Here is a 24,742-nt window from a genome sequence, read left to right as displayed (position 1 = left end):
CTCACCTTTCGCCGGCGTTGACCCATTGACGGCATCCCTGATTAGGAATTTGCTCCTAGCCCTGTGATATACCATCGCCACAATGCCATCTCGACCTGACGGCCGTTCGTCGTTTGCAACCTAGTTCTAATGGCCTAGTACACTGTGCTGGGGCCATCATACAGCACTAGGCGTTCAACCGGTTCCTCTCCGTTTTACTGTGCAGTACTAGTAGATCTGGCAAGTGAAACATGGGACTTTTGTAGACATGGTTCACGGCCTTCCTAATCCACTTCAGAATTGATGGTGTCCGGGTCTGCGATGGCCACCTCCGGCGACATCCGACGCTTGAGGTAAAGGGGTTGGTCGTGTGTCCCTGGCTGACCGAGAGCCGAAAAACACCTGGCTAAGTAAGTATCCGACTTTCCGGAGAAGGTGAGAGGAGGTGCAGTTGTTTCCGCATTGAGGTATTTTACTAAAGTTGGTATCGTGGTAACAAAAGGACTGCCCCTTGAGAGGTCACGACTACCCACAATATGAACCCCTTCCCTCGCACATATAAGGTTATCAGTCACTCTGCCTCGATATCCGTGCAGTTATTGTTACGAGTTGGAATCCTGTGAGCATGGTTCGCCATGCAAGATGCACCCAACGTGGGTTCTTAAGACCGCCTCTTTCATTCTTCGTGGTCTTCTCTTTGCTCGTGTGTACGTGGGCATCAACTCAACATGGCCATGATGGCCACCACCATCACCACAACAAAAGACGCTTGGGTTCGGGTATACCTACTTCAACATCACTGCCCGTGCTTACGCCGGAACCTTCTTTGGACAGTCTGTCGGAGGCTGAGCTCATGGTGGAGAAAGCCCAGGAAGCTCTTGCGGTAATGAATGAAGGACGACTAGCTCATCCGCAATTCAATCAATATAGTTTCAAAGCGGGTGCTTCTACTGTCCAGGCAGAGGCGGCGCCGGCGTTGAACTATGAGGATGCTTCTACTCACAATGCAGCCAAAAATGCTACCAAGCGAAGTGGCCGCAAGGGGGACCAGACATATACATACTCAATTCCTCCAGAGCTTGCCGAGGCCGCCCGTTTGGTAGCTGAAGCTTCCCCCCAGCCAGTACCAACCGACTACGGTGTTGACATCTCGCTCGTGGTATCGAAATATCGCAAGTATGACAATAATGATACAAACGTCCCGAAACAGAAATACGTTGAGCCTAATGGTCTCGATGGCTACGTGCACACTGGACAACCTGAGGACAGCCCCGAGATACACACTGAGTTGAAGAAACGTGCCACCACCGACTTCTGGCTTACGCAGATGGGCGACAGCGGGTCCAGCCCATATGCACCGGATGGGTATAAAGTGAGTGCGAAAGGTTTTGTTACACTGATTCAAGCTAAGACTTATGACAGGTATGGCGAAACGTGAGGGACTATGGCGCTAAAGGTAACCTTTGTGCTCTTGCTATTACTGGAAGGCGATACTGATCTTGAATATGGGCAGGTGATGGTATCACGGATGATACTGCCGCTATCAACAAAGCTATATCCGATGGCGGACGGTGTGGAGCAGAGTGTGGTTCTAGCACTATCTATCCAGCATTTGTATATTTCCCAGCAGGGAAATATCTTGTCAGCTCGCCCATTATCCAATATTACAATACGGAGTTCTACGGAAATGTATGTCCTGCCTATTGCACCTATGTTGGACCTTGCTGACAGTGGTTACAGCCATTTGACTACCCAACCATTCTAGCCGCATCCAGTTTTGTTGGTCTGGGAGTGATCACCTCAGACGTGTACACGGGTGACGACACCGAGTGGTATATTAATCAGAACAACTTTTTGAGGTCTATCCGGAACTTCAAGATGGACATTACTCGCACAGATCCAAATGCCTATGTTTGTGCTATTCATTGGCAGGTAGCTCAGGGGACGTCCCTGGAGAACATAGAATTCTATATGATGCAGGACGGCCTCACCACACAGCAGGTAGAGCACCGGAAGGAGATCATTCCGAACTACTTGTCACGATGTACTAACCTTTGATAGGGTATCTACATGGAGAATGGTAGTGGCGGATTCCTAACTAATCTAACTTTCGTTGGTGGTAATTTCGGGTACGTCTACGCTTTTTCCCAACGATGTACCCCTCTATCTGACCTCCCTTCAGGGCATACTTTGGCAACGCAGTTTACGAGTACGTCTTTGACATTCATGAATTGCAAAACTGCTTTGCAGGTGCATTGGGATTGGGCCTGGACGATGCAGGACGTGGTGGTCGAGAATTGTACAAATGGTATTGTCATTGTTGGCGGGGTATGTTCCTTTTTCCAGACCAACTATATCCAGTCAAATCTCACTGACGCCTCAACTTGTCAATCCAGGCTGGCGGTCCGAAGAGCACTGGGCAGTCCGTTGGCTCTTTAATCCTGGTAGATGCCGTCATTGCCCATACTCAAACCGGGATTGTGACTACACTTCTGGCAGAGAACTCAACGTCCTTTTTACTACAAGGGGTCGTATTCATTGAGGTGGACACTGCGATCCTAGACAGTGCACAGGGAAAGACACTCATGGCCGGTGGTTCCAATGTACCAGTATTTTCCTGGGGATTCGGACGAGTTGTGACGACAGGTGCTGAGAGCACATTCTACAACGGCCAGGATATTCCCAGAACTAACCGCAGCGTTCCGTTAACAACGATTGGTTATATTGAACCAAACTTTTACTTGCGTCGCCGGCCGACGTACCGAGATATTGGCATGAGTCAAGTGATCAATGTCAAAGATTGGGGTGCAGCAGGAGACGGAAAGACCGATGATACTGCGGTCTTGAATAGCATCTTAGACCGAGCAGCGAACATGTCATCGATCGTCTTCTTCCCATACGGTGTCTATATCATCAGAGACACCTTGCGTGTGCCTGTGAATTCCCGAATTATGGGTCAGGTTTGGTCTCAGATCATGGCTACTGGACCAAAGTTTCAAGACGAACAAAACCCCCATATCGCGGTCCAGGTGGGACAAGTAGGCGACAGAGGCATAGTCGAAATCCAGAGCTTAATGTTCACAGTGTCGGGTCCTACAGCGGGTGCAGTCCTGATGGAATGGAATGTTCACCAAGTCATTCAGGGTTCTGCGGGAATGTGGGGTATGTGTCGTATATGTGTCCCCGGCATGCTTGAAAGAGTACTGTCTAACCAAGGTTGCGTATAGATTCACATTTCCGTGTCGGGGGTGCTACCGGCTCCCAGTTACAGGCGGACGAATGCCCGAAAGGTTCGGGCGTTGTTCTTCCCGCGTGCAAAGCAGCCTCGCTGTTGCTACACCTCACATCTCAATCCTCAGCATACCTTGAGAACATATGGCTCTGGGTAGCCGATCATGATTTGGACCTTCAGGATCAAGCGCAGATCGATGTGTATTCTGCGAGAGGCCTTCTTGTTGAGAGCCAAGGTCCTACATGGCTGTATGGAACTGCATCCGAGCACAATGTCCTCTATCAATACCAGGTCTCCCAAGCACGAGACCTCTATATGGGCATGATTCAGACAGAGTCACCTTATTTCCAAAACGTGCCCCCGGCCCCGTCCCCATTTTCACCTGGGCTTTTCCCAAACGATCCCACCTTTTCGGACTGCGACTCCGATTCGCAGACATGTCCTGTATCTTGGGCCCTTCGAATTATAGATTCGACTTCGGTTTACTCAATGGGAGCAGGTGAGACTCGCCTTTCACACATCTATCTTGCATCTTCATGTAACTAACAATCGTTGCAAGGCATTTACAGTTGGTTTTCCGCTTACAGCCAGGACTGCCTTGACACGGAGAGTTGCCAGCAACATGCGGTCGGAATCTCCCAAAGCACGAATACGTGGCTGTATAATCTGGTTACAAAGGGTATTGCTGAGATGGTGACCCCTACCAATGAACATCCCACTCTGTCAGCCGATAATGTGAACGGTTTCATGTCTTCTATCCTTGCGTGGGTTCGCCTAGCCAATACCACCATTGGTGCACGAAAGTTCCCCGGATTCCAACTTTATCAGCCCAAATGGCTTGATGGTCTCACTGATACCTGCAAGACCGCCCTCTCCCAGAAGATCCTCTGTCACCCCTACCTGGAGATGAAGTTTTCTAATCCAGGAATTGGCCAATACATCGATAACAATACCTTGGCAGATGAAGTCTGTGATCAGGGTTGTGGTGAGTCTTTGCAAATGTGGACGACAAACGTTGCCAACAGCTGTCTCAATCAGACCATTGATGACACCGACCCTGTGGCGGCCGGTGGTTATATCTACGCAGGCTACAACTTGACTTGCCTACGGGATCCACATACCAAGAAATACTGTCCAGATGTACTCTCACACTTTACTATCGTTGACAGTGTCCGATCAATGACGCTAGCAGAAATGTGCTCGTATTGTTTCACTACCTCTTTGGAGATGAGACAAGCCAGCCCCTATGCGGCCTACACTGACGTGGACAAGGACGCGCTCGAGACTGTTAACGCAGAATGTGGCCTCTCCGGCCCTACTGATCTTCACAAGCCGCTATACACCGAGGACGAGGTCGACAGACCCATTTGCATGTCCGGGATTACGCACACTACCTCGGAGGGTGACACGTGTGATCTTCTAGCTTATAAATACCATGTCGCCTCCGCAGTCATTCAGCTCGCCAACCCGATGCTTGTCAATGATTGCAGTGAGCTGATTCCCGGACGCCAGCTCTGCATGCCTCTCAGCTGTGATACCCAGTATACTCTCCAAGACAATGATACATGTCTGTCCATTGAATGGGCGCAGCCGATTGGGTTTGGTGAAGTCCGAAGATACAACCCTTGGCTCAATGTAGATTGCACGAACCTGCAAACAACCCGCCAGGTTCATGGAAGTGTGCTCTGCCTTTCGCCCCAGGGTGGAAGCCATAATGTGACCGGTACTGGATCGCCGTGCCCGGGGATCAGCGACGGATATACCAATGTTGTACAATATGCGCCCACTAATTCTACAATTGCTAAGGGGACTACGTGCTATTGCGGGAAGTGGTATACTGTTCAGCAGGGAGACTCCTGTGCAACAATCTGTATCAAGCAGGGGATCCCATCAAGTCTTTTCCTGGCTGTTAATCCGTCATTGTCGACGAGTGATTGCGATACAAGTTTGCAAGTAGGATATACATACTGTGTTGGTCCAGATACTCATTGGGATGACACTGACAACTTTTGGGGCGAGTTTGCTTGCGAGGCATATTGAGGGTATATATACAGGAGTCGAGGACCAAGCCTTTCGAGAGTTTATACCCCGGGAAAGACCCATGATGCCAGGATTCACTTCAATTCATCTACAGTCATTTCTATGGCAGTAGGCCATATAAAACTAAGCCTGCTTCTATTTGATATACTATGCGAGGCTTTCCCAAGCCTCTCAGGCGTTGGTAGCGATACGGGTTTCCGAAAGGCTCAAGGGTTATGGTGTATATAACACGGTGCAATTCATGAATACTTCCATCATTTATTCACTGGAGCCAATGAAGAGTGGCTGTCAGTCATTGAGAAGCTAGTTATAATAATAATTCCAACAATACGTATCAAATCCCGCATCAAACTTGTTACATGAATATAAGAAGTAGAATCAGGGGTGGTCAACGGGATTTCCGACGTTTCTATGTTTCTGCAGCACTTCAACCACTTCTTGCTGGTTCAATCTAGCAGCCAGTTCAATAGCTGTAAGTCCATTACTATCTCTGACACTATGGTCGGCTCCTTTGCTGAGGAGATAGCGAACCACATCCACTTTTCCGAGCTCACATGCCCGGTGCAGAGCAGTTCCTAGAGGCATAAAGCAAAGTATCGATAAGGTAGGAAGGTCTTCGTGCACGGAAGTGTTAAGAGGCGCTCCCTTCTGAATCAACATTTCCAGTACTTCGATAGTGTCAGATTCGCGTTGGACCGCATGATGAAGCAGCTGGCCTGGATGAATATTTGGGCAATAATCCAGCATGAGGCGGATAATGGAAACGGGTGATCTTTCAACAGCCCACGAAAGCGGGGTAAGGTCTATGAATGTACGTCTATTAGGATCGGCTCCATGATCCAAAAACCAAGTTGTCATCTCTTCGTCCTCTATGGCAATGCTGAGAGGGATTAGTAAAATGTTATCTCGCGAAGGATTGGAGTATTGTCTCACCCTAGGACGGGGGGTTGGGTCTCGCACATTGGCTCGTTGATATCCCATCCCTTCTCAATGAGAAGGGCGAGTGCATTCTTGGATTTGAATCTGGTCGCGTTCCGGGCGTAGATTGAATGCGTGGGAAAGCCACGATCCATCAGCGCCCGCATGAAGATCACGCTGTCTTGCTCGACAGCCTGCCCCATGATAATACCGAAGTCATCTATATGAAAGTTCTCCGAGGACGATTGCGCCGAGTCAATGAGGTCGCGGAATTGTTGGATATCCCCACTCAGGCATAGCTCTCTTGCTTTCAGAAGGATTTCCAGAGATGTCCGGCCTGAAACTTGATAAATCTCACCCCAAGTAGAAGGCGCAGCCGAACCTGAAGCAGGTTGTACGTTCATAACTGATCGTGGTTGTCAGAGACTGTATGAACAATAGATTTGTGGGACGGTTGCAGGTTGTAACAGCTTGGCTCAGAAGGTTGGGGCTCACGGTGTATTTAAACCAACGCTGAGTTACAATACGGAAAGATGACACAATCAATAGCCGCTGATGTACGGCTCGGTATATAGCTCATTCGCAATGTGCCCAGGGGCACGGAAACATGCGATTCACCCTACAATCAACGTCGGAGACTGCCTAGTTTACAAATATAGAAATTCCACATTGGGAGCCCCAGCTCGAGTCCCTAGTAAAGAACAGAAGGCATATTCCGGTGATATAAAGTTCTTCGCGCTGCGACAATATATAAGTAGCTGGGTTCGGGAGCGACTTTTAGAGCGACAGTAGTTGTCTACTAGGAAAAAGAGAGTGCCTACTGATCCCTTAAACAGAATATAAAAATGTCGCAATTAGCTCGTTGGGTGCGTGCTCACCCGGCAAACGTGGTTGTTGTGCCCATGAACGTTGTCAGAGTGGTCTCTTTACACGAAATGTTTGCTATCGGCACAGAAGGCCTTGGAGCATGCTCCGCCATTGTAATAGCATCATCCCATGGTGCCATTGTTGCTCACATTCCACCTCGCCCGACGGCATCAGCATCCGACCCGTATGCTGGTGATAACAATGTTCGTCGGTTAATGGCAGAAGTGACCACCTTGTACATGCGTTACCGCGATGAATACTTTGCCAGCCATACAGATACTGTTATTGTATGTGCCCTGTATCAGGGTGCCATAGCCCTACCTGACCAATCATGCATTCGGCACTTAGACGCTTGGGACCCAGTGTGTGGACATATGATGTACCCGGAAACTATACCAATCCGGGACAAGGAACTGTGCTCGCCATCGGTAGCCGCGGGCTCGCCTCCCTTGGGCTTCTCAATGATGGTCGCGCTCGGATTTACATTGAGGACCAGCAGTATGTTCCGCGGCCGCAGTCCTGAAATGGTAGGCTTGGATTGCCTTCCTATCATGGTCTACAACGCCGGCCATCACGATACGACCGTAAGGGCGATTTCTCAGTCCATTAGCATATCCTACCACCAATAGTAAGTTGTATGCAGGTACTGCAAAACTTAACACATAGCATTTCAAGTCTCGATAGCAGAAAAATGTTGGCCGTTAGGGTGCGAAGGAGGCCAGCACCCGCCGCCGTATGCAAGGAGATTGTGGGGAGAGGAGAGGCGAAATATATACATCTGTTGTCCTGGCGAATCCATCGTAACAGTAATACTAATACCCAATAGACCGATAACCTATCTTCCCCTAGGGCCAGGAAGGACTACACCCTATCTTTGCGGTGCTAAGATCAGAAAGCATATCATAAGATACCAGGAAAGGGGCTCACAACAGCTGGCCTTGCTCGACTCCTACTCCATCGGAGGGGGAAAGCTGTATGATTGAATGACAGTATACAAACCACAGACTGCCCACCTAGGCTAGATTTATATAACACGACCATTCCCAAGGCAAATGTTCACTCACACCTCTCATGGTACTCCCGATCAGCAACTGTTGCAAATGTGATTTCAGTAACAGACATACCCAGTTGGCCCGGAGACGCCTGTACTTCTATATATAGCTTAAGTACATGTAGATAAAACAGAATTGTAGCGCGAGTCCCTTCTAGGTAATGTTATTACTTCCCGAGAAGCGGCTAGCAGCCCAGCCTTCAGGCTGGCAAGGCTTCACTCCACGATTAAACGCGTCCCAGGCTGGCACCACTGCACCGATTAGCTGTCATAATATCAGAAATAAACTGCTCCCGACGATTATTAGAATCCGACGAGTATCTGTCTACGATGAGAGAGATGGTGAACGTAACGGATCTGACATACATAGCAACATTATACTTCAAGTAAGTTCGGGTCTTACGCATGAAGGCTGTAAGGATTGTACTAACTTTTAGGAATGGATGGTATGTTTTGCAATATTGTGACGGGAGATAGGACCTTAAGGAGTGCAGGAATACGGTATCATGCCAGGAAAGCCAGTATGGGGTGCGCCGAGCTTAGCACACTACGGTACAACAGGTCGAGGTCAATTAAACTGTGCCTCAAATTATCTGTCCTGTGGCCTATTCATATTCGCAACATCGATCCATAAACGGAAAACTTCCGGATGTACCCAGTCGATAATATATGCAACCAATCTTGCCAATAAATATGATGTCTTAGTACTGTAGATCATATGCGAAGGGAAAATATACTCGTATTCGAAGTCACGGCGGAAGTCTAGACATCTGAGAGTTTGTGGCGCATTTGTCAGCTCGGATAACTTTAAACTGACGGGATTGCCATGACAGAGACATGAATCAATAATTCAATGATTTCTACCCCAAATACTTGCCTTCTCATTGTGATCGTAAGGATACAAACTCATAGGAACCTCAACCCACGAAGTCTTGATCAAATTCAACTGGAAAATAAAGGCAATGGCTATTCCCGCCCTTCAAGGCTGGCACCCCGGCGAAGTCGCCATCCAACGCCAGCTGGGTTACGCGACCGCCGTGTCATCTCACTGGACTGCGGTCGAAAACCAACTCCGTGAACAACATCAATTGTTTCACACTTCGAAACTGCCATTTATTCCGCTGACGACAACGGATGCCGATGGACGGCCCTGGGCAGGAATCGTTGCAGGATCAACAGGAACAGTCGGGTTCGTAGAAAGTCCAAGCTTAAAGTCGTTGGTTTTCCGAGCAAGATTATGGGACGGAGATCCAATGTTAGAAACGCTTCGGGAGTGGAAAGCGCTGGAAGATGATCAAATAAAAGGCCCAATATTGCAGGAGAGGTTACTGACGGCTGGGTTGGGGATTGAGTTTTCCACCCGGAGAAGGAACAAGTTCGCCGGGAAGATTGACATGGTGAAGGCGAGGTCAGACCAGGATTATGATTTTGGTGTTGACATCACCGAGGCGTTGGGGTATGTATACGTTCACATCCGAGACTAGTCAAAACAAGGGGAATCAGGACTGAGCGAGATCACAGTAATTGTCCGAAGTATATCAATGTGCGTCAACTCGATCCATACCCATGGGCGAAACCACACATTGCATACCAATCACTGCATATGGCACCGACGGAGGGATTACCTGACGAAGTAATCGATATGATAAAATCCGCCGACACAGTCTTCGTGGCAACAATACACAGAACTGACCCCGCCTCCGCAGCAACATTCCCTTCACACGCGGGCATGAACTCTCGTGGCGGTTTTCCGGGGTTTCTACGGGTGAGGCCATCAGATCGACGGAGCATTGTGTTGCCTGATTACTCTGGAAACAGATTCATGAGTAGTCTTGGCAATATTGAGTCGAGCGGGTTAGCGGGCTTTACGATCATTTCGTTCACGACCGGCGACATCCTGTACTTGACCGGTACAGCAAGGAATTTGGTCGGGCTAGCTGCCCTCGAAATGATGTTTAGACATGCGACGGTTACTGTTCTGGAAACCACAGGGTTTACGCTTGTGCGAAATGCGCTTCCCTTGCGACAGCGCAATGGATCGGAGGTCGGGCGAAGCCCCTACACTCCCAAAGTTAAATATCTGGTCGAAGAAGGAGAAACGTACGCGGGTGGGATGCAAAGGCACAAGGCGGTGCTTGAAACAGGTATGCAACTTTCTAATGACCTGGCTGTCTTCAGGTTCAAGGTCGTGTCTAAAAGCGGCGTTCAGCCGTTAAGACTCCGACCGGGTCAAGCTATCGTCCTCGATTTTATGGACTGGATAGGTCCACCGCAGTACCAGCATATGGCGGATTCGGCACCTGGGTCAATTAATGATGACCGCGTGCGAACCTGGACAGTATCTAGTGCGCACGAGGGGATTGATGTTACATGGTTTGAATTAACAATGCGGGAAATGAAGGGTGGCATTGTGACAACGGCCTTGTTCAATCTGCTTAGGATGTCCCCTCCCAATAGACGGGATTATCCTGTTTCTCTAAAGGGGAATGTTGTCTCAGATATTATAGGGGTCACTGGGGATTTCGCATTGAATAAAGAGGAGGTCAACCTGCTCCTGATTGCCGGTGGAATCGGGGTGACACCCTTTCTGGCCATGCTGAATGCCTTGAGTAAGTGCGAGAAGGCTGCGCGAGGCGAAATTGTGCTCGTGTTATCAACAAGAGAGCCAGATGCCATGCTCACTCTGATCAGACGGGCTATGGGTAAGGTTCCACCGACCGTCACGGTGAAAATAGATCTGTTCACCAGCCGCCCCCTCGACTTGGATACTAGGACTTTGAAGCATGAAAATACGAGCCTCTCGGTATTTGAAGGTAGAGTTGGGCCGGAATATTGGAAACCGAGCGCCAGAGAAAAAGAAGTGTTCATATGTGGCCCGAAGGCATTCGCAGACGCTGCTGTGGAAGGATTGCGGGCTATTGGTGTACCAAGTGAAAAAATCCAGAGGGAGGGATTTTATTAGTGTCCGTGTCCATTTATTGGTTATTCTGAGTTGTTCGGGCAGATACACTAGTATGGGAGTACCTATGGATCAAGAACTCACTTGTCACAGTGGCATCCCGTAGTGAAAAAGATGATAATGTAATGGTAATGGCCTACTGCAAAGAGCTCTCGGGTAATAAGTAAGATGAAGATAGTCACTTCTACAAATCATCAGGAGAAAAGAGTCACATGACCCTACAGCCTTGCGCTGCAGGGTCAGGCTGACACCCTGTGTTGGGGCGGGTCCGAAATTGCCAGCGTCCCGTCTCATGGGATGATGGGTTTGGATTGGCCAACCCGCCCCAAGTCCAAGGTCTACTGCGGGGTTGAAAGGCGCACGTCCTCCACTCCTGCTTCCAAAAACAATGGGGCTTTCTGCGCAAGCCTGAATCCCTCGCTGTATCCCTCTGGCCCACTCACTCGACTAAGAAAAAATGGTCGGGGTGCCCGGTCAATATGGCGGGTGTGCGACATGTCGCAGGAGGAAAAAAGGCGTACGTTGAACCCCGAGCTGTGACTGTCTCATGCTGATAGCCCCGTCTGGGAAACAGTGCGACAGGAAGACCCCTTTTTGTACCCAGTGCGTTCAAGCTAACCTCGTATGCGAGGGATACTCTCGCAACTATTCGGTCTGGATCAACTCGACAGACGGCGAGAATCGCAAGTACACCAAGTGTACCGGCAGCGTACAATCTCGTAGACGTGGGGCTCCAGAAATCACCCTGCATGAGTCGCTGGCGAGAAGTACCAGAGAGGTTACCTACGTGGGTCTTTATCTGGCAGCGTTCTTACCAAACGGTCGCCTTTTCACGAAGGAGGCCGCGCAGATATCCTCTGCCGGGTGGCTAAGACACCTTGACAAATTATGTCGGTCTGAGAAAACTCTGCGCTTCATTACCCTTGCTCACGGGCTGTTAATGCTGGCTACGAGAGACAACGACAGCCAGCTGAAGTTCAAGGGCGTCCAGGCACACAGCATAGCGCTGCAGGAAATGCGCACAGCCCTGCGGGATCCACAAAGGGCCTCGGGAGATGGGATCTTGGCCGCTATTCGGCTGTTCCGCTTTTATGAGGTAAGTTGTGCTTCGGGTGAAGACTATCAGGTCACTAATTCTTGCCAGATTCTCTATGGCGCCGAGTCCCGTGGTTCGGACAAAGAAAACCCTACCCTCCAGATCAAGGGGTACTACGCCCATACTGACGGTGAAATGGCCTTGTTCATGAACAGGGGCTGGCAGAAGGATTGGAGCGAAGCCGGAATGTACTTACTCGTAAGCGGCCGGATTGTGTCAGTAAGTTTTCCACCATCGGATTCCGTCAACGGACCATCCATATTCATTGGTATATGTGTAGTTCATTCTAGGCGTCGGACGAAGAAAGCGTTCGCCCTTCAGCGACAACAACTGGATGTCAGCACCCTGGAAATATAGAACAAAGTCCCTACTTGATGGTCTGACTGACATTCTGGTTCAAGTTCCGGGTTTATTGGAAGAGCTGGACACCATTAGAGCATCTCCTATTGCGGAGCGTAGTCTACGTGGCTGGGAAAACTTGCTTGGCGAATGTATCCGCATTGAGCAAATGTTACTTGCCTGGAAGGAAACCATGGGAGACAAGCTGCAGACCTTTGATTACACCCAATCGGGGAATCCTCCCCAGATGCCACAGGTGGACAGGGACTTTGCCTTGTTGCACATGAGCTGTCTCTATTGGAGCTGCTGTATCCTCCTATACACGACAATTTATATGGCTGCGAATGAGGCGCATCAGGGTCCAAGCTTCGCACACTTCTTAACAATTCCCTTTTCTTCTCCAGGATGCCCCAACTACCGCGATGAGAGGAACCCGACTTTGCACGCCCACAGGATAATCCACACTATACCTTTATCACATGGGCGTTATGCCGGAGGCTATGGAGCACTGTGTTCAACGTTTCCGCTAGGCATGTCGCTCCGTTATTTCGCGGTGGCTCATCTTTTCCCGCACGAGGGTGGTGACACCCAAGGCGTACACAAGCTCTCACAAGAGCTAGTTTCACAACCGTTCATGAAGGCGTATACCGCACGTTTTGTTAGTCATCTACACAAGGTTGACGTACCAGGGCAATCTCTAAAAGACATAGCTGGATGGCATTGGGTAGAACTGAGGATGAGGAGATGGTGGTTTGGCCCTATGCTTGACCACAACCTCGGTGCTATATAGAGATGTACGCCGGAGCCGCCAATAAGCCGAGCCATCAATGGGGCGTTGGTGGTAGTATCATAGCTAGAGGATTTGGACCAGCACTTTGACAAGATCTGCGCGAGACACCTGCAGGATCAAACCCTATCATACAGCTCAGCAGCACAAGACCAATAAAGTCGTAGACGTATGTTGCCTTTCACATTTTGATTTAGTCATTTGGTAGTCACCCTAATTCACCTTTTAGCCAAAGGTATAGACCCCTATTCGCCAGGTCTGGCCCTCACACACAATGATACTCGATCAAGTATAGTTGATCTTGCATTGGAGTGTGGCTCAGCCTACTATATGACAAGCCTTCTTGTACCTCTAGGGCAGCAAAGATAGACATTGATAGAACGCATCTGGGTTCCCATTTAAGGCGTATTTATTTCTTGTACCGGGCATACGTCAAATGCTGCGATTAATCTGTCAATGTGCTACCCTACTCCTATCTAGTTGAGTGAGATGCAAGACACATACGCCTCCATCTTACCTTGGCTACTCGAGGGCAGTGTACATATGCATCTACATTCCCCAGACGTATATATTGCCTTTTACAGTTTTACTTAGGTCTCAATTTACAAATAACTTACTAAGGCTAAGCCAAGCCTCGACAGCTCTTTCCAACTCCACGGCCCAGGAATTGGGTACAAGCACAGCGCCGACCTGTTATATATATATATATATTTCCTACGTCTCTGTGAAATTGAAAGCTGAAACTTCCTTCTCCGAACAATGGTATTCTGAAATTCATTTCGTTTGAATCCGATACATATCCTTATACCTCGTCGACCTCGTTAAGTGAAATATCCAGAAGCCAAGTTCTACACCTCCACTACTTTCTGGCTCTCCGACCAGGTAAGCTTCTCTTCCCTCAGCGCAGATTTCACCCAGTAAGTCGTGATGACTGCCCAGACACCTGCCCAAATCCATGGGACAGTCCACCCTATCCGAAGAAACAAAAGAATTATGTTAGCCTTCACCCTCGTTATAAGAGAAATTTCAGGATATGGGCCATAAGGTGGGGTACATAACAACAGGAATAGAAATGAAATTGAAAAGACAAATCAAGAACTTACCCAGCCCAAACGCAAAGGTCTGACTGCCCACCGATGCAAGTATACATATCAAAACAATGCCCATCAGAAGCCCACCAAATCCCCAGAACCAATTGAGATCCTCAATTAGTCGTCGGAACCGTAAGCTGGCTGCATACCTTTCCATTAGCGCTGAACGGTATGCCCTGCCACGGCCCCCGTCCACCGCAACGACATCTTCGATGATCACTAAGATACCTGGACGAAATGCTGTACCTGCGGGCATAGAAGACACTGGAAATGGTTGCCGTACACGAAGCTTTGCCAGAACTCCGACAATGACGAGTGTGAGGCCAACTTGCACGAGCAGAATAGACGGTGGCAAAGATGTCATTCGTACACTAGGAGGATCTTCCGTCAAGCCAACCACGATAATGATTGTGACGAGCACAAACCCCAGAAGATAGTTCCAGTGGAAGAAGTCAAACTTTATGATGGAAGTGAAAAGGAGTGTGTTAGTAGAGCCGAGTTTGTCATATTTCGGAAGTAGGCTGGAGATATATAGCGTACATTCCATCGACTTTCAGATGTAGGGGGTCGGCAATTCGATGTCGATTTGAACAGTCGCCATGTTCGTATGCCCAACGAGTATAAGGTCGATGCCCCTAGCATTGCACTGGATACGCTGAGAGCTGATATTGTGATGCATTAGTACCAATCATAAGATATGGGCAAGACCAGCTTGAAGACATAGATGGGACACGGACAAATCTTTAGGGATAGATCCGCCCCCCAGTGTAAACTTGGATAGAGCACCAATGGTGCTATACAGGACGTGAGTAAAATAATCCCCCATTGCAAAGATATATGTAATTTGTGCTCGCGAAGATCAAGAGGTAAGGGAGGGGGGCCATCGCTCCTCGCCAGCTGATAGTTGCCTTGTCCAACCATGGTATACACTTTGGCTTGAGATCACGTTATAAAAATTGAACGTTGGAAGAAAGGAGGGACTGGAGAATCAAAGAGTGGCGTACTGACTTAGTCTTATATGCGGCCAATGTTGTACCTACAGCTAGCATACATGTCTATCTTGATGTTTAATCATTTTAAGACACCGTTCACCTGTCAGCCTTGCCGAACGACCTTGGATGTGTAACCCATTCCAGCTGAACTGCTCAGCCTCGGATCACTAGGTTTCCAAAGGCATTCGGCTCGGATAAACCATACTTGATTGGGGTACAACTTGCGCATCAATCCCCCACAAAGTTGTAATATTAGCATCTCAGCTTACATACCTACATTCTGAAGTGTCGAAAACTACCTGTAAGGCTGATCGCATCTTAATGAGCTGGAATGACCTGGTGGCGCTGTTCGGGATGCAAGTTTTTCTATTCCTCCCAGCACCTGCAAGCTATTCCCAATCGGGAATCAACGTGCGCTTAGCGGATTACCGATCGGCATGAAGGCACCCGATCTGCAAGTGATAAAGTTTGATTAGGAATGAGGGTCCAAGGGCCAGTCTATTCAGCGCTGTCAAGCCTCGTAATAGCCCAAAACTTCGACCTGTGACAAGCAGCCTGTTGGAAATACTCAGAAGATCTTTTTCTGCTCAATAAACAAGCCTAATATGACTAAGTTCAGTGCTTCCAAAACTCTATACCTGCCATCCATATATAACAGAGCAAGACTGGTTGCTTTGCTTGAGGAGGCCGTAATGTTGTCTACGCCACACAACCAGCAGTCATAGGCTTCGTTAAGCGTGCTTCATACTAGAAATTACTAAATGATTATACTATACCTGAAGCTATATATTAGGTTACAATGTAGACCATTTTACATCCTTTATACATTAGACCGCTCTTATGTTCTCTTTGGGTTTGTCAACTGGCTTGCAGTGGAATTTATTTTACTATTGTACTACCACTCTATCACATAATTACTTCATTGTCTATATACCATTTTGTTCGCCTTTCCCTCGCTAATCATTGTTCTTCTCATCGAAGCAGATACATAAACCAGCGACCAATGCCATATCTACACCAGGTGCCACAATCACATTATAGGTGTCCTGGCCAAAGAAAATATGACGGGCGGTAAAACGTTTCCTGGAAATGCGAGCGACTGCTTCTCCAGTACTCTCATTAATAACATGGGCAGCACGATCATTCCAATTTCCTGTCATCACCAAGGCCACTTCCTTGCCGTACTGGTCAGTACAGGTGGCAGTGGCTTTTGAGCCAATAACTGTAACGGTTAGTTATACAGTAGGAGTGTACCTGGTAGTGCTTACATTTGTGACTGCTCCTGACCTCGCAAATTTTGTTACCATCGGGATCCTCCAACACATAGGTTGTATGAACGTGCATGTGCTCCTTGCGAATATCAAATAGATGGTTGCGATCCATGTCTTCGACTTTCTTGCGCCCGGAAACTGACAACAAAGTACCAGTCACTTTCAGAATTGGCACTCCATCTCCAAGCCTGATATCGAAGCTATCTCCAGAAAGAGAGAGCACCTTCTCCTTCAAGACTAGGACCTGTGGCTCCGTTGCAATGAATTGCTCAAACAAGGCGACAGGCTGGGACACCGGATGGAGATATGGTTGAGACATGATAAATATCAGACTTGTTTCAATGACTTAGGAAGAATGATGAAGGATATATTTAAACACAACGACGAACTTATATTAATATCTACTGCTAGCCTTGCAGCATATGCAAGCCTGTTTTAAACTTGGCATCTCCTCATGGGTCTGGGAAACTAACCCGATTTAGTTTCATCCTGCGATTAGTACATCTCAGGAGAGGCGCTAGTCGCTACAGCCACACTAGCCAGACCGGAGCCCCACATTTACCTTTTAGTAGCCCTTTATCTTATGCCATGCGGCCAACACTAACGGTTTCCATTTAGAGTCACGGACCAGAATGTCCCTAAACCATTGCAGTCAGACCTCAGCCTTCCATGCCTTCCACATAGAGTGGCTAGTAGCTAGGCTAGATCAGACAAATGGTAGTTCTCATACATTTATCTGTTGGAAACAGGCGGGTGATCCAATGACGCTGAGGAATTCATAGCACCCCTGATATTGAATGAACTCCATCGCGCGTATATATATCAGATTCAACCATACGTGTTCTTAATAAGTGAATAGCTATGAAAGTAAAGTATCAATTATAAACTCAACCGCTCCTTCCGAGCGCGTCTAGATAGTCAGAATTCTGTAATTATTATTATTAACTAATATATTATTTTCATAGATCATGATTCATAAGCCTGGCTCTTTGCCTGTAAAACTAACTAGTAAAGATCCGAGCTAATTAAGCATACAAAAGCCATAGTTATAGCATTAATATTGTGATAGAATAACTATCCTATGGTGGTTTTGACCTTCTTGATGATATATTACAATGGTTATCACAGCCATGAGGTCATTAATATTGTTTCTAACTTATTCCGATGAATATACCATGGAGATTCATTATGAACTTATGATATATTACTGATTCCTTAGGCCTGTATGCTTACAGACATTTCTTTATAGTATAAGAAATTCAAGGATAGAATGCAATGTTTACCCTGTCACAGAGATGGTCCTCCATCTGTTAAATAATGGCTAGGCTCGGTGGTAATGACAAATGCTCGGTAGCCGTGACTTTACCCGCCGGGTTTTTGCGGTCCACCTAACAAACCTAGGTGCAGAAAACCATCACTCCCTGATTGCGTTACGTTCAAAGGCATAGATAGAAGAATTAACATACGGAAAAATATTACAAAAATACACAACAGAAGGGATTTGCTGGTGGTCATTCACCCAGCTACTAACCTCCCGGCGTGTGGCATAAGTACGGCTGAACGGACAGGTAACCCTGTTTTCCGCACCCTGCGGTCGTAGGTACAAGATATTTCATTAAAGGGAAATATAATTACTGATGGAGAAATAGGTCGCATATATTACTCCTAGGTGCTGAACGGCTGTTCTGCAGATAGATAGCCATGGTAGGGGGCTTTTCTTCCCAGATGCCGATGCAGACTCGGCCCCGATCGTGGGGGGGTGGGGGCAGTTGTGAGTTGATAGCTGAACACAACGTTGAACTGCCTCGCCTCCAAAGCAATGACCATTCCCAGTCCCGTCGCCAGTTTGGCAATAATAAACTGGATATAGAATTTGAATATAAACATGGTGGGATCGGTTTCTTTCTACTCCGGCTTTTCTTGCTGCTTAGTAGACAACAGGATTGCTACCTGAGATCCGTCGGTCATCGGCCCATTAGGCCATCCCATAGCATGCCGATATAGCTTTGGGTATGTCTCGCCTTGTCTCGCCTATCAACCTCTAACAGGATACCAAACTGACCCTTGACAAAGTTAAGGGGGGATACTTGTAATATTAAACCTTATGTTATATACTCTGATGCGCTTTTTCGAGCCAAAGGCAAGCGCCGCCCGGCATAGAACTTAAGCTAGTCCCGCCTAGGCATGGTGGCAACTCCGACCCAGGGCACAGGCACCAGGCACCAGGCACCAATCTCCCACTGGCAACAATTATACAAGACGCGCTATCCTTTCCTCTGTCTCGCAACGGTATCATCCAAGCACAGCGATCAAAATGGGTGGCTGGGCGATTTTTTGCGCTATCTGTGGAGGTCCATTCTCCAGCCAAGTCGACATTGACTGCGAAGGGACCGACGAAAGGGCCTATCGTTTCGACATCCTCGAGGACTGTAACCTTGAGTGGCTCGACGAACTACGTGCCCTAGGCATGAATCCCAACGCTATCGGAAGTGACAAGTTAGTAGTGACTCGCTATAAACGCCTTGGTAAAACTAACTGCCCTGATTTTCTAGGTCGTTTCTGACAGGATCTGGTCGGTACTTTGACTATGTAAGCTAATCAATTTCGTTGACACTGTTCACACTGGCACTATGTTTTGCTAAAACTGGAGGTCCTCCCAGGGTGGAATTGAAGTCGTTGCTGGGAATCGTACGTTGTTCTGGATGCATAGCCTTCCGAGGCACTATAACTACCCGTCAATGATAACATCATCTTGCCAGACCCGAACATCCCATACCCGGAGAACGAGATTGTGCCCATGGTAGCGTATGTATTGCGTCTCCTGTTCTAGTTTACCCGCTAACCCTCTCACAGATATCACGACTTTGCGGAAATCGGCCAACCGCATGTGTTTCCCTTTCACTCCGTTTGCTACGAGATTCTCAAGAGATGCATTTCCCTGAGGGAACGAGGGGAAATTCGAAATAATAAGCTGTACCAGATCTTTGAACAGGTCAACAGCGGCCGGTACGTCCGGCTGCAACTTGACTATGGCGACCCAGACCCGCCCGCAGAGCAGGTGTGGGAGACTCTCCGAGGGCAAGAGGTAAGTAATATTCTGAGCGCAAAAAATGCGGGTTAAAAGTCTAACATGCCCAGATTCTGGTAGTAAATTCAGTCGACATACCGGAGCTCGAATCAGAGATCAACGATATAAGGTGCTTGTTGTGCATGAAGACCTACCTGGATAAGGGGACGAAGATCCAGAAAGAAGACATTTTCAGTCGTCTTCCGATCGAACTGCGACATGAAATCTTCAAGCACATTCACCCAGAATCGATTTTGGCTCTCAATGCCGCCTCGCGGGCCATGCACACCACCTTGGTTCCGCGCTCCATGTGGGAGGCCAAGTTAGTCGATACATATCCATGGCTGTGGGAGGTGTTTGAACTCTCGGTTTTTCAATCGCAAAGGATTGAGGAGAAAGCGTTTAGGCTGCTACTCGCTTGCAGGGAGCATGGTGAGCCTACGGGCAGAAGATATGGCTATACCCTGGGCCTTGCCAACAGGAGAAGGATTTGGGGAGTATGTGAACAAATTCGGAGTCGATATTTGGAATAGCTGGCTACTGTTACTAGGCAGGTACGGCTGGTACTAGTCTATCCTCTACCCAAGTCTACAGCAGCATCAGATAATCTTCTATATTTTCTTGTCACTTACATGGCCCATTACGACTTGGTATTTGCCGATGAGAAGCAACGATTATATATCTTAGCTGGTCTTAATTTATTAAACATTTCCGCCTGCCGAGCAGTATTATTATTTGATACAAGACATACTGTTAATATTCAATCTAATGGATGAATCCTGAAACTTTCTGGATCTAAGAATCCCAGTAATTATATAAAATACAAGAGTTCTGGAAGATGAGGCGCCCTCTGGGGTTTCCAACTATATAATAGGTAAAGATACTGAGATGAGTAAGTAAGAAGAAACTGATTTAAATAATATTTTCAGCCACTACTCTGATCTGGAAACTGCGAGTGAAGTCGACTGCGAGTCAGATACATCTAATATTACGGATAACGGGTATTTTAAGGGCGATAAAGAGACTAATATCATTTTTTAAAAATATATTAAATTTTATATTATCTGTAATTTAATTTTTAGTAAATACTATATTCTTCCTGCTATTATAACCCTCCTTCACACGAAAGGTGAGGACTGAAAGCCGAGAATGTAAGTACTAGATTTAAAGTAGATTATCTTAATTTTTTTTATATGAATATAGAAAGAGATTTGTAATCAAACATGAGGAAAATCTGATATTTGACTTATTAGATTAACTGATAGCATTGGCTATCGACGATAATATATTTGTTGCGATAATAAAAAATATAGTGGATATCTATACTGTGTTTATTTCTGCGCACCGGAGAGATATTCAGATAAATATAAAGAGAGATAAACTGGATATTCTAATATTTCAGAAGCCCGAGTGTACTGCAGAAGGCTATTAAATATCTGATAATTAATTATTTAAATTACGGATATAGAGTCACATTCTTAAATAATTTGGAATTCAGGCAGGTCAGGCATGTAATCTGATATAGAAAGTATTTTACCAGAGTAGAATAAATATAATTAACAGTATGTTTCTAGTAATATAAATATTAATTTTTATTATTAAATATTTTATACTAGAGTGGTTATACCTGACCGTTATACCTTAACCTAACCTTAACCGTAACCTGACGGTTAGGTTAAGGTATAAGAATCCTCTTAACCGTACAATTAAAAGTAGATTACGGTTAAGAGATTACTTTAACCGACCTTAACCGTAGGTTAGGAAGGTCAGGTATACTCAGAAGGTTAATAACCACAAGTTAATTAGTAATTTATACAGTAACTTTACAAGAATATTATACTAGTAATAATATACTTTTAATTACTATATCATTAGAACAGGTATTAATTAGATTAGTTATTAATCAATAAAAATCTGATTTTCCGGCTAGCAGCCAGCAGCCAGCAGTCTAGTAGCTCCCGCGTTAGACTTTTACAGATAATACTAGAAATCTGAATATGATTAGATTAGACTACTAGAAAGATATATATAAATCACTATCTAAATTATTCTTTATATTATCCTGGTCGGTGGTCATAATAGCAAAGAAATCATGCAATTCAAGTATTTATCTATACTTAAATACATATAATATTACTAGACTAAGAAAAAGCTTAATCTTCTCTTTCTAATAATATTCTACTTTCAGAATTATTATTAAAATCATCTATATTCTCATTCTTATTAATATAGAATATTATTATTGGCTCATCATCTTCTTGATCCTCGGCTGTGAATATAATAGAATCCGGAAAAAAATTATTAAAAATATTCTAATACTTCTTAATAATAGTAAAGCAATTAATACATATCTGGAGCATAAGGGCTTCAATAGTCTCGGGATGCAGGCGGCTCTAGTAATAATAGCAGATATTTTAAGAATTATTAAAAAGACATTTAATACTAATATTATTAGTTATAATAATTGGAAAGTCCCTAGCCATGCAGTAGAAAATAGAAAACTGATTATAACAAGACTTCTAATAGATAAGGATATCAGAGTATCTAATAATTTCTAGATAATTATTAATATAAGTATAACTTTAGAAATGATTAATTTAATATTCCAATCTTTGATAATTTATATATTTTTAATATTAAGATAGACCTTGAGCTTCTTAAATATTATTATAAAAAATAAAAACTTCTAATATTTTAAGATATTATAAAAGACCTTGTCCAGGCCCGAAAGTATATTAAAAACTGAGAATAATATATTAATAATAAGATTCTACTAGTAGTAAAAATAGAAGATCTTTTCAAAGATAATTTAATATTCAAGATATTAATTAGTATTATTATCTAGCCAAGCACCCTTCTTAAATTTTTTAAATTTTAACATGGGGTCTAGAATTATTATAATTATATAAATATAATTTTTAGCCTAGTAGATCCGATAGTAATACTTATAAAATTTCTAATATATATTCTTCAGATCTTAGAGAATCTCTTTCTTCTAGAATATCTGTTTTTATACCAGCCAATTAATAGACTGGTCGAGATGATTAAAAAGATTATTATAAATATTATAAATTTTATAAATTATAGATCCACTGTTCTCTGACAGGCAGGAGATAAAAAGAAAAAAAAGATATAAAAATTTAAATAAATATTTTAATTACTTCTATTCTATTAAAATAAGATGAAAATAGTTGATATTATTATAATTCTAGTACTAGATAAAGCTTTTAATAGCTGGACATAGTTTAATTATACAGTAAATTATAAGATAGATTGAGTTTTATTAGATTTTATAGTTAAGAAAAAGATAATATATTAAAATAGATTCTAGCTATTAAATAAGCTGAAACTTCTCCTAGTATTAGAGACTCATATTTATAAAATATATAATTTTCCAAATTTATAATTAAGAATCAGAAGAGTAGATAAAAGAAAATAAATAAATTATAAAAATTATCTATAAAAGTCTTCTGTAGATAACTTCTAGAATATTTTATATAAGATTTTTACAGACAACTTCTAGAAAATCCTGTGGAAGTCTTTCATAGAGAACTCTTATTATATATCTTTTTAATTATTTAAAAAATACTAGAAGAGATCTCTAGCTTCTTATTATTAATTTTTTATATATATTTAACTGCTTCATTCGCAGCCTCGATTCGGAGTTTCCGAAGAAAGATATTAATAGAAAATTGAATAATATAAGCTAGGCAGAAAATATGATACTAGCTTCGGATAATCTTTATAAGATCAGAATTCACTATAGTATTATAAAAATAAATATTCTGGCTAAATTAAGCCCGGAGTTCTGATATAATAATACTAAATATAATAATAATATTATTAATATTATCAGTAGTCACCCCCAACAGCTGGTAGATAAAATGGTGCTTTTATAGAACTTTTAAAATAATCTCAGCCAGATTTTTACCAGTGTGGGATCCAGACACCGGTCAGAAGCCTAATAAAATCTTATAATAATTTATATTCTTTATTAAAAAGTATCCAGTCAAAGCAAAAAATATTTTTTAATCTGGACTAGTCTAATAATTAACCACAATCAATATGCGCCTGTTATCTAAAAATTTTAATAGTAATTAAGTGTGTATCTTCTTTAACAGCTCCAAGAGACGCTTTTTAATCTGTATCTGATAAAAAAAAATAGATATTCAAAAAAATACTAGAATAATAAAATTAATTATCTATTTAAACTAGACATACTCAACAATATAAAATGGCAGGCGGTAGATAATAAGAAAGCATAATACTTAATTAAAAAAATTTCTTTTATCATAGGCAACGGAAGCCTAGAGATAATATAACAAATATTAATAATAATAATCTATTAGAGAGTCTAGGAATTTTATATAAAGATAAGATTCTAGAATTAGTACTTATAGAAATACCACTGGTACTTATATACTTATAATAATTCTTTATCCAGTATCTGTTTAATAATATACTTAGAAATATGCTAGAATATTTATTTCTTATAGTCCTTGCAAAGATAGTAGCTCATAGAACTAATCCCAAAGTTATTAATTGTTAGATGTTATAGAATATACGAGTATATAGTATAGAAAATATAAGAAATTTTATTAGAAAATAATATATTTTTTTAAAAATAAATTTATACTATTACTATTTTTTCTTAATTAAAATAAAAGAATGGCTTCTAATCTTATATATAAATCTGGCTAAAAGCAGTTACCTGCTACTAGTTATAAAAAATAAAAATTTTTTTTAAAAAAATTAGAAATAAAATAATTTTTTAATACCTCGCAATATACTTGATATCAAGATTTGGAGAAGAAAAGATAATATAAACTAAAAAGCTATTTTTCATCTAGATATTATTATAATTAATAAAAATTTATAAGATAAAGAAAGAGGATTCAATAATATTCTCTAAGAATAGATTTAATAATTATAACTAATTTATAATAAGCTATCCATCTATACAAATAATTAAAGAAAGCAAAAAATAAAGAAAACTTAATTAGTATAATATTATTTTACTTCCAAACACGTGTTAATATAAATATAATAGATC

General features: G+C 43.9%; 8 protein-coding genes and 1 non-coding gene across 9 annotated transcripts; 5 read left to right on the top strand and 4 right to left on the bottom strand.

The window, feature by feature from the left end:
• Positions 1-865: 865 nt before the first annotated feature.
• Positions 866-5,251, top strand: An19g00090 (uncharacterized protein; the record flags this gene model as incomplete). The annotated part of the gene is made up of 8 exons (XM_059745916.1): positions 866-1,351; positions 1,402-1,435; positions 1,493-1,668; positions 1,720-1,980; positions 2,041-2,307; positions 2,376-3,141; positions 3,207-3,710; positions 3,771-5,251. The coding sequence occupies 8 exons, from the start codon at positions 866-868 to the stop codon at positions 5,249-5,251; spliced, it is 3,975 nt and encodes a 1,324-aa protein (XP_059605053.1).
• A 378-nt stretch (positions 5,252-5,629) lies between these two features.
• An19g00080 (uncharacterized protein) lies at positions 5,630-6,573 on the bottom strand (the record flags this gene model as incomplete). Its single annotated transcript, XM_059745915.1, has 2 exons — positions 5,630-6,131; positions 6,185-6,573. 2 exons carry the CDS (start codon positions 6,571-6,573, stop codon positions 5,630-5,632), a joined length of 891 nt encoding a protein of 296 aa, XP_059605052.1.
• Positions 6,574-7,014: 441 nt separating this feature from the next.
• Positions 7,015-7,862, top strand: An19g00070 (hypothetical protein; the record flags this gene model as incomplete). The annotated part of the gene is made up of 2 exons (XM_059745914.1): positions 7,015-7,620; positions 7,680-7,862. 2 exons carry the CDS (start codon positions 7,015-7,017, stop codon positions 7,860-7,862), a joined length of 789 nt encoding a protein of 262 aa, XP_059605051.1.
• A 1,187-nt stretch (positions 7,863-9,049) lies between these two features.
• An19g00060 (uncharacterized protein) lies at positions 9,050-11,049 on the top strand (the record flags this gene model as incomplete). The annotated part of the gene is made up of 2 exons (XM_059745913.1): positions 9,050-9,543; positions 9,609-11,049. The coding sequence occupies 2 exons, from the start codon at positions 9,050-9,052 to the stop codon at positions 11,047-11,049; spliced, it is 1,935 nt and encodes a 644-aa protein (XP_059605050.1).
• Positions 11,050-11,177: 128 nt separating this feature from the next.
• An19g00050 (uncharacterized protein) lies at positions 11,178-12,499 on the top strand (the record flags this gene model as incomplete). The annotated part of the gene is made up of 4 exons (XM_059745912.1): positions 11,178-11,209; positions 11,271-11,563; positions 11,604-12,142; positions 12,191-12,499. The coding sequence occupies 4 exons, from the start codon at positions 11,178-11,180 to the stop codon at positions 12,497-12,499; spliced, it is 1,173 nt and encodes a 390-aa protein (XP_059605049.1).
• A 1,214-nt stretch (positions 12,500-13,713) lies between these two features.
• An19g00040 (uncharacterized protein) lies at positions 13,714-14,723 on the bottom strand (the record flags this gene model as incomplete). Its single annotated transcript, XM_059745911.1, has 6 exons — positions 13,714-13,734; positions 13,786-13,817; positions 13,886-13,958; positions 14,132-14,211; positions 14,372-14,394; positions 14,509-14,723. The coding sequence occupies 6 exons, from the start codon at positions 14,721-14,723 to the stop codon at positions 13,714-13,716; spliced, it is 444 nt and encodes a 147-aa protein (XP_059605048.1).
• Positions 14,724-16,307: 1,584 nt separating this feature from the next.
• An19g00030 (uncharacterized protein) lies at positions 16,308-16,941 on the bottom strand (the record flags this gene model as incomplete). Its single annotated transcript, XM_059745910.1, has 2 exons — positions 16,308-16,573; positions 16,620-16,941. The coding sequence occupies 2 exons, from the start codon at positions 16,939-16,941 to the stop codon at positions 16,308-16,310; spliced, it is 588 nt and encodes a 195-aa protein (XP_059605047.1).
• Positions 16,942-18,105: 1,164 nt separating this feature from the next.
• 5S rRNA lies at positions 18,106-18,224 on the bottom strand. Its single transcript, XR_009468060.1, has one exon. It is a non-coding gene; the product is annotated as a 5S ribosomal RNA (ribosomal RNA).
• Positions 18,225-18,936: 712 nt separating this feature from the next.
• Positions 18,937-21,121, top strand: An19g00010 (uncharacterized protein; the record flags this gene model as incomplete). Its single annotated transcript, XM_059745909.1, has 11 exons — positions 18,937-19,118; positions 19,175-19,211; positions 19,283-19,310; positions 19,382-19,427; positions 19,476-19,707; positions 19,761-20,186; positions 20,244-20,379; positions 20,519-20,585; positions 20,619-20,690; positions 20,772-20,818; positions 20,955-21,121. 11 exons carry the CDS (start codon positions 18,937-18,939, stop codon positions 21,119-21,121), a joined length of 1,440 nt encoding a protein of 479 aa, XP_059605046.1.
• Positions 21,122-24,742: the final 3,621 nt, after the last annotated feature.

This window comes from Aspergillus niger (genome assembly GCF_000002855.4).
Source record: "Aspergillus niger supercontig An19".
NCBI lineage: Eukaryota > Fungi > Ascomycota > Eurotiomycetes > Eurotiales > Aspergillaceae > Aspergillus > Aspergillus niger.
Note: the sequence above shows the minus strand (reverse complement) of the source record. Positions and strands in the feature narration are given on the sequence as shown.